The 9790-nt window shown below is 38.7% G+C and overlaps 1 protein-coding gene across 2 annotated transcripts; it reads right to left on the reverse strand.

The window, feature by feature from the left end:
• Positions 1-9397, reverse strand: PRPF38B (pre-mRNA processing factor 38B). 2 transcript variants are annotated; one of them, XM_032301517.1, is made up of 7 exons: positions 8333-8798; positions 8024-8076; positions 5923-5991; positions 5480-5631; positions 5340-5400; positions 2953-3176; positions 1-2684 (listed from the first exon to the last, which is right to left on the reverse strand). In XM_032301517.1, the coding sequence occupies exons 1-7, from the start codon at positions 8352-8354 to the stop codon at positions 1823-1825; spliced, it is 1443 nt and encodes a 480-aa protein (XP_032157408.1). In that variant the 5' UTR covers positions 8355-8798; the 3' UTR covers positions 1-1822. The 2 variants fall into 2 exon arrangements, with proteins under 2 accessions (XP_032157408.1, XP_032157407.1); XM_032301516.1 differs by lacking the exons at positions 8024-8076; positions 8333-8798 and adding an exon at positions 8817-9397.
• Positions 9398-9790: the final 393 nt, after the last annotated feature.

A 9790-nucleotide genomic window follows, 5' to 3' on the forward strand; every position in this document is an offset into this window, starting at 1 on the left:
TTTTTTCAGAGAGGAATTCCTTCATTTAATGAGATTTTTCTGGAGTTAGGTAGGTACAAATGTTAAGCCCACATATGGACTCTTCCAAATGTACTTGTTTGCCCCATGTATCACTTTTGCAAGGCGGCTGCCGAGTGCCCACCAAGTTGGCCAATATAAACAGTGAGATAAAACATGTTAATATGCTAGAGACTGTCTGGAACACTCCTTGTCTTGGCACTGACTGAACACATCACCTTGCACCTCAAATTTCTTGTTTTAAAAAATTGAGTTATAAAACTTACTTCAAGTCCAAATTTTAAATGATTCTAACATGTAATCCAAGTAAGTGCAAAGTATCTCAATAAGCACCTTTGATGTGAAAAGTAAGTCATTTCCCAATCAAAAGAACCACCTAATGACACACAGAACACTCACTGACAGAGGGAACTGCCAATATTAAGAACTCTAGTAAGGATTATTGACTATCACATATGTCCAATTCTAGTCTACACGTTTAAAATTCACTTGTCATCTGGGCACTGAGATATCCATCCCTCTACACAAAGTGTGACTCTAACACTGTTATCAATTTCCACAATAAAAATACTTTAAAAAAAAATGTTGACAAATGGGGGAAAAGCCAACACCCAGAATAAAGGATTTAATCCAGTATTTATTCCACACTCATGATCGTTCTCTGTAATCAGAATACAAGTCATAAGAACAATCTATCAAATAATTTGCTGATAATCTTAAATAATGCAGCACAGCATTACTTTTTAATATTTCTTTGTTCTAGATTAAGTTTAAAAACTCAAACAGCCATCTTCATTATCAATAAAAAAAGTTTTGAATTTTTTAAAAAAGGACACTATATCAAGCTGTTTCATAATTTAAGTTTTTTCCCATTTATAAAAATGCTTTGGAAGCTTGAGGCTTGAATCTATTTCTCTACTCATCTGCCCCACCCTCTCCCAATTTCACGTTAGTATAGGGTTGCTGCAAGAATGCTAGGCTTTAGGCATTAATTTTTTCCTTTAATATAGTACTTTAAAATCTGAGAAATTCAAGAAAAAAGATTACATGTCATGTATTTTTCCAAATAAAAAAGAAAAACTACGTGAATAAATTTTAGGCATACTAACAGTGTCCCTTTGAGGTAGAATGCTAAAAGGACTTTTGATCAAATCACAGCCTAATTGAAACCTCTGCATCAGAAACTAACTTGTCATTAATCTCTCTAAAGTTAACTGTGGAGAATATTAAGTGTAACATATTAACAAGAGCCTTCCAAGATAATATACAGTGGACAAGAATGTTAATCCTACAACTGCCGCCTTCATGTACACCGAAAGCACAAAATTCTCCTATAATAGACATCCAAGATCCATTCTCAAAGTCTTTAGCATTCTATTATGAAAAGCACAGCCATGCTAACTTCAGTACACAAACCATAATCCCACACCTACAAAACAAAAATAGAATTAGTGGCAGTTTATTGCCTTATACAAATTTAACCAACATGGCAACCATGCCAAAGGAATTAAAACATTTTCAGGACATATGTACAGACTGTACATCTCAAAAACAATTAAACAATAAAAATGCAAGAACAATCTGTGCATCATGTATCAAACTCAACAACTGGGTGAAAACATCAATGCAATAAATGGGATTACAAAGGCACTTCCCTACACAAAAGAGGAAATGAAAATGCAGCCTACAGGGAGCTTGAAGAGTGCGTTAACTACTGCACAATTTCAACTTGGGAGGAAAAAAGAAAGCAGATTTAATCAAACATTTATAGGATTCAATGTGATCCACTTTTACAAAAAAAATTTCACACAGTCTCATCTTTGTTTTTATGTTGTTTCTCTTGGCTCTCTGGTTCTATACTTTGGCTCCTTCGACGATCATGTTTGTCAGACTGGTCCTTACTATCACTGTGATCTCGTTTGTGGGAACGTTCTTTGCTTCTGCTACGCTTCCTAGATTTTTCTTTGCTGGGGCTATGTTCCCGTTTTCTTGATTTTTCCACACTGTCAGTTCTTCCTTGACTGCCACTTCTACTTCGTTTATTTGATTTTTCTTTACTTTCATTTTTATGTTTACTTGATTTCTCTTTGCTCCTACTTCTGCTTCGTTTCCCTGCATTTCTACTTCTACTCCTACTTCTGTGCTTCCTTTCTCTGCTTCTACTCCTACTGTGTTTTTTCTCCTTCTTGGTATCTTTTTTGTCATCTCTATGCCGCCTATCATCTTTATCTTCTTTGTGTTTCTTTTCTTCTACCTCACCCCTACTTCTCCGTTCCTTGGATCGTTCTCTTGATCGCTCTCGCTCCTTTTCTCGGTCATTACCTCTTTCCTTATCATAGTCACGATCCCGTCTTCTACCTCTGTCATTTTCTTTCTCTCTTTCCCTATCCCTGTCCCTTCGATCCCCTTTCCTATCCCGACTGCGACTACGACTTCTATGCCTTTCCCTACTCCTGCTACTCCGCCTGCGTTCCAACCCCCGATCAATACTTCGGGATCTTCGCCTTTCTTTCTCCCTTTCTTTGGCTTCGCGCTCTAGTCGCTGGCGTTCTTTCTCTCTTTCTAATTCTCGATCAAAACTAGAAGACCCATGGCCCTCCCGGTGATGGCTTCTACTTCTTGATCTTCTTGGGGACCTCCGTGGACTCAGTGATCTCCTTGGAGACCTAATATTTAAGAAAGGAAGAAGAAAATGTCAACAAATAAAACAAATCCTAAAAATTTAACTTCTCTTATTCATTTAGATTCCCCACATACACAGATATGTTAGGAACAATTAAAGACCCTGAAAGGCAGAAAAAAATGACCTTTTGGGGTTAAAAGTGACAAACTCATAAAATGAACAGCATACAAAGAATTTCTTGAGTTTGCCACGGATTTCCAAGGACCTTTGTACAAAGATTATTTTTAAAGTAATTCCAAGAGGTATGTTACCTTGAACGCCTGCGTTCAACATGTCTGTCTATTTCCTCAGCACCTTCCTTCCCATCTTTCTTGATTTTTCTAGGCCGGGTTTTGATCTGTTGATCAATATTCTTCTGAACTGGAACTGGAATTCTTGGAAACAGGGTAGAAAACCACTCCAGTTTTGTGAGAAAAGACCGTAGCATTTCTCCAATGGTCATTACACAGCCTCCACCAGCCTTCACATCTAGGTCCTACAAAAACACAAAAGATACCCTAGCCGTCAAAACAATTAATTTCAACACACACGTATACTAAAAAAATATTACCATCTTTGGAATCTCAAATACAAAAAATTCTAACAAAAATTGTAATCTGTGTACCCTACTAATCTGGTAATGAATGATACAGAGAAATATTTGGGCTTAGTGTGTGCATGCAGGTGAGAACAAATCCTGCAGCCTCATGGGCATGAAGTATACTAATCTCACTCAGTTAACAGGAATATGAAACAGCCCCTTATATTACTAAACTCTGTGGAACAATAAACTTAAATAAACATTCCACGTACCTACTAATTATGTATTTCTTTCCGTGGACACGTTTGCACACATCATTCCTAACACTGTAGCCTAACTACATATGAACTACTTCAGACAATCCGGTCTAATGAGTATCTTTTAACAGCTCTAATATAAAATGAAGCCCTAATAAAACTGGAAGCAATAGCAAACCAACTGCCATGAAGCAGTGAGGTTTCTAATTTAGAGTTATGTAGAAAATAAATAAATGAACAAATAATTGGAAACGCATAATCCATGATGACCATTGTCTCTGAAAAGGGTCATTACCGCATGAAGGCCTTCTTGCTATGCCCTCTCACAGCTCAGGACATGTTAGTCAGCTATTGTCAGTCCCAAACCTATAGTGCAAGCACACAAGGAAAGTGAGATTTGTTATCTAAACAGGAAAACAAGAGCTAAAGGTAAAACTGCTTGCACTCACACACATTTAAGTGTTCAGATATACAGTATTTCCAAATATAATCGCTGCAGATATCTAAGGAAGAAAACAATAAGTTAGCTTAAATAGAGATCCTCAGGTTTGTAAATACAATAAAAAACAGATTAAACAGAAGCAATCAGAAACAAACCTAATGCAATACCAATTATGAAGAGGGACATGCTTTTTAAATATAGAAGGGAGAGAAGTCCTTTGGCCTGAAAAATTTCTTCTAAAAAGAAAAACAACTTTAAAGATTGTGATTTAACACCTAATACATATTTTTATTCTTCAGAAATACAAATAGTTCAGTGAATAGCCCCTGCCAAAATTCTCCTTGTCTACAAGAGTGAGACTTTTTTTTAGGTCTGCACATAATAAAACACTAGAAAGCTCTCTATTTCAGCTATCCTTTAATTCAACAAATTCTTTGAATAAATGTTTTAAATGAGACTACTGAAGCGCAGCACTCAAAATTTACTTTATGAATCTTAAAATACAAAGCAGTGGGGGCATATGTACGGACAATACAGGTAAGTATTAAGTACTTTTTGAGATCTTGGACTTCACTCTGTAAGCACATTAATACATAGGATTTAAATCCAACATAGCAACGCTTCTGAAAATAACTTTTGTTTCCTGAACATATGTAACAAGCTTAACCTTGTTAAGCCTGAGTGACAAACTACATTTATAATTAAACAAAAAGAACTGGTCTGGCTTAGTCTTAGACACATATGACTCTTGACCTTGGGGTCATGAGTTCAAATCCCACACCGAGTATAGAGCTTACTTTTTTTAAAAAACATTTTTTAGATTAAAAACAAGAACCTAATTTTAGGGTTTTCGTTTGGCTTTATAAATAAGTATAACATATTAGGAATCAGAAAGTGAAATTTGTAGTATTTTGATCACTTTGAATAAATCCTCTAAACTCTCACCCTACTTAAATCCCACCCACCTCTTCAATTCTGCACTCCTGTGCAAGTGGGAGTATTAATACGTGGAAGCAGTTAGAGCATAGAGCTGAAGTTCCAAGCGAATAAAGCGCTATAATTAGTGTTGTATGCACATATCTTAACACCTCAATCTTGAGCATGGCCCACTTAAAAAGTCACTATCAACAGCACAAGTCAAGATCAACACCATATACAAAACTCAGAAAAAAACTGCAATAGTTATCAAAACCATTTAAACAATTAAGAAATGAGAAAATTTAAGAAAGTTAATCTAAGACATATAAAATCCACTAAGTCTTAGAAAAGGACAGCAATTCCAAAAGTATGAGAAATAAATTTAAGTACAGAAAACCCTGAAAAACATTAAACTTCCAATAAATAAATAAAGGATTTTTTTTATATCTTTTTACATGAGAGTAATCAGAAGAAAACTAATTATTACCCTTGTTGACATACCTCTTCATCATCAAGGAAGGATTCAAACCAGTCCCAGAGATCTGTAGGGGGCTGTGTGTACCTAGAATTAAAACAGATTGATTAGGCTTATGTGAATTAAAATGTGAGTTAAATGGAAATGTAGATATATGCATATTTACCTTATATACATAAATCCAAGGGCTCTAATATATGGAGAGTCTGTGTGTGTTATGAGACCCATCACTTGCTTACGAGTTAGCTTCAGAGTAAATAATTTGTATAACAAGCAGAAAGCTGTAGAAACAATTCCTCCTGTTCCAACACCTCGAACCTTTAGGGGAAACAGTTAGGAAAAAGTAACAAAATAACTAACAAATATTTAACACCAACTTATTAATCCCATTAGGTATTAATAATAAGATATAACCCAGAACTCAGAATAGAGCATTAATAAAAACAGCAACTTTCTAACCCCATTCACTAGACATTTGAATTTAGATAAAAACAAACTTCTAAGCTTTGCCAACTGTCATTTTTGAGTAACTGTTACTTTTAGTTTCCTAATTTTAAACTTATGTTATCAGACACAGAAAAACTGAAAAATGCACGTACTTCTACTTACCCCTCCGCACATCCCCGTTTGGCCTGCTGTTTTCCTGCTTCCTTTCTCCCATGGTTCAACATGCGTGACCTGAAATAGAAAAGAGGAACACAACAAACATTCATACTTCTAATTTTTTTAAAACTATGATTAAAGTAAACCCAAGTCCCTAATAGAGCAGCTTTTTGCAAAAGTTTGGAAGCTGATTACTTTGACATGATGCATATTATTTTGTTTACATGTAAACCATCTTTCAAAAACTGCTGAGCTTTTAAAGAGCACCAATAAAACTGTTGGGAGTTTAACAAAACCTCAACAGTTTTATGACCAGAAATCCCATTAAAATAGCTTTGTAGAGAGCTGATACTTCTGGAACCAAGAGATTTCTAAGAGTCTCATATACATGTAAAAATATATCTGATGTTGTGTCAATTTTGTATCTTTTTATGAGTTGTTAAAAAAATAGAAATTCTCATTTTAAAATGGATTTAAGGCTCCAACTTGAAGCAAAAAGTATCAATGAAGTTTTAGTATTTATTTAAAAAAATTTAATACCCTTAATTTTATGGTGATTTAAAATTCTACATCATAAAATTTTTAAAAAATGATTTGAAGTATATGCATGTTAAAACAGTAACAAGTTACTTCTAATGCAAAATTATGGAAATTCATTTGTACTTTTTTTTTTTTTTAACCATGAACAGGCATTATGCTCATTCCTGATTAGAGATGAAATTACAAGGGCCACACCTATACAGATAATTGTTAGTAATTCATTTTCAGCCTAATTACATGAACCAATTCAATTTTTCCCCAGAATATAAACTGTTAAAAACTGAGTGACTAATCATTATATTAAATATAATCAATACAGTATCATCTTTGTTGAGATGAGTACCCTATAAAAACCACATATTTACCTAAAAATGGCAAAGAAAATTAGCTCGATAACATAGAACCCAAGGTCTTTTAGAAAAATCTTTATTTCTTAACTTAAAACAAAATTAAAATAAAATTCTGTTCTTTCAGTATGCATTTCTAAAACTGTATTTTTACCCCACCAATGGTTACATTTTTATCTTTTTTCTGTGGCTTCAGACAGAAAAGCATGCATTTAAATGTGAGCACTACACTATTATGCTCAGCACTGCTTTATGGTTTTATTTCCTTCCCCGTTTGCTGTATAAAGATGTTTCAATTCCTTAAAGGCTAGCAGCAAAGGGGTGGATACAACACGAAACCAACTTAGAGCTAGAAGCCTACATATGTCAATTATTTATTTAATCTGGACATCTTGATAACAAAGACTGGATCTTTAGTTTTATAACTAAATTTAAATAATTTCTAGTACATTCTTGAATTGTTTCAAAACACAGTATCTGAATTTGAGAAAACAAGCTTTTCCTCAATCACGTTAACATCTGCCTGTATTATTAAACAGAACCTGCTACAGAAAGAGCAGGAACCCAATTTTCAATTGTTTGAAGTTTACTACACAAAACTAAGAATATTCACCATACTGTATCCATACTGAAAAAGGCCTTACCTTTTAAAAGCTATAAAAAACCTAGTTCACTTACAATATTCTTGTAAAAGGATAAGAAAATTTCAGTGTACTTTACATACCCAAAGTTGAACTGTATTCTCAAACTATGATTTTTCTATCAAAAACAACTAGTATCTCAAAATTCTTCAATAACCTAATCACTTAACGGGATGGTGTGTGTGTGTGGGGGGGGATTGGGGACAAAATATAACCTAAAGGCAAATAAAGAATTTCTTCTTGCTAGCCCCTCTACAGGTATGTTTAGATCACAGAAAATATGTGGTCTGTCAAACGTTTTAGGAGTCAAATACACAAAACAGACGGTATTCTGTTAGATGCTCTCGCTAAAATATTTAAAGATTATTAAGACTATTATTAATATTCCTTTAAATATTAATTAACCTTAAGAGGCCTGGAAGATAGCTTTAAAACTACATAATTTGCAAGTAAGTGGAGAAAACCTATCTAGTTGGTGAAGAAAAGCCCAAAACCAATGGCCAAAAAAATACCTAATTAGCCGTTCATTTAATCAGGGAAATGCATTTATGGCGATTGAGCATGATTAATAGTGCATACCTCTACCTGCGACCCTGGGCTGCTCCGAGCCTCGCTGCAAGACTGAGTCAATCCTGCTAACGAAACAAGAACTGAGACAAGAGTGCAGTGAGGAGGCGCCAGGTGAGCTCCCCAGCACAGCCAAGCCAGCACCGACCCTGCCGCAGAAGCCCAGGGCCCAGATAATTCTAAACAAGCCCAATGCACAAGTAACTGAGACCACTTACTCCTGACTTCCTGCTGGGAAAATTTCCAGGCCTTCTGTACACCTCTTGCCCTGGCACCTCTCCACCCTCAACCCTCCCGCCCCCACCCGACACACGCACTGACCATTTCCCTGTCTGGATCGCATAGAGAATACCAACAACACGAGGCCCACACTGAAGTCAATACACGCCCTGGCCCAGGGTGAGCGGGAGAAGCACCAACAAGTTGGCGCTGAGTAGATCCACGTCAAAAGGAATAATTTTAAAGCTGTAAACTGGAGAGGATTCAGTTACTCTTTCCCCCTCCCCCACCCCTCCCGTCCAACTCCCCCCAGGGGTGGGCAGGAGGTTGGGGGAGGAGAGAGTTCAATAGTGGCGGGCTCTCCCAGCCCTAAAAATCTGAAAAAGAAATGAGAGGGCGGCCCCAGTTTGACCCTCCCAGGCCGACTCCAGACCACCGCCCCCCCCCCCCCCAATCAACCTTCCCGCACCTACAAATCCTCAGACCTCCAGGGCCGCCTCCGCCCATTTCCTCTAACCCGTCCTCGGAACTTAACCCTCCCAATCCCGGCTCCCCACCCCCCACCTCAGGCCTAGACTCTTCGTACCTTAAAGTAGATCTCGTCCACCACCTCGTGGTAGGTCTTGAGCTCGTAGAGCTGCACTTTGAAGTAAGGCGACGACAGGATATTGGTCAAGATCATGGGGTTGAGGTTCATAGTCTTCTCGTTGCCCCACAGCGGTAGCACATTTCCCTGTTTGCCCGAGACCGCCGGCTTGGTGGCGCCGCCGCCGCCACCGCCGCACTGCTGCTGCTGCTGGGCCGCGGCCGCGGCCGCCTGGTGCTGCGGCTGCGAGTTGCCTGTCAGCGCGGGGCTGTTGTTAGCCATGTTGCGGCGGAAGGAAGGAGGGAGGGAGAAGGGAGGGGGAGGGGGCCAAGCTCGATCTCGCTCTTCGGGACAACGGTCCGGGACCCTACTCCATGGAACGCCGTCAGGACAGGGGGCCGCCTCGCTGTCCCCCAGCTGGATGAGGGAGGGCAACGGGAACGCCGACAAAAGGACCCTAGATCGAAAGCAGACGCCGAGACGCGGGCGCGAGAACTCCCGGCAGAAGGCGAACCGGCGGCCACCGAGCGCGATCTCTTCCGCCAACTGCCCCTGGGAACAAGATGGCGGGTCCGGCGGATGTTACGTCACACGCCCCAGAGTTCCAAGCTGAGCCGGCAGCCAATCAGAGACGCCCAGCTGGGCTGGAAATTCCTCTTCCTAGTTCCGCACGTTCTGTGCGCGCTGCGGTCGCTGCGGTGGTCTCGGGTGTCGGACTCTTAGATTTCCCCTGGGAATTTGGGGGCAGGGGAGGGGGTTGAAGGTCCAATTCGTATGTTTTAGAATCTGGGTTGGGGACCCAGTTTCTCCTCTTGAAAGCCGGGCATGAAATAGTTCGCATGGATATATCGTTGCGAATTCGTGACTTACGGAGTACCCTATTCTCTTTGGTTCCCAATTTTAAGACTCTCTGGAAGGGCTAATGATTAGGACTCATTTCCTCCATGTGATTCCGATGAAATAGTTACATCTTT

Source organism: Mustela erminea, chromosome 10 (genome assembly GCF_009829155.1).
Source record: "Mustela erminea isolate mMusErm1 chromosome 10, mMusErm1.Pri, whole genome shotgun sequence".
NCBI lineage: Eukaryota > Metazoa > Chordata > Mammalia > Carnivora > Mustelidae > Mustela > Mustela erminea.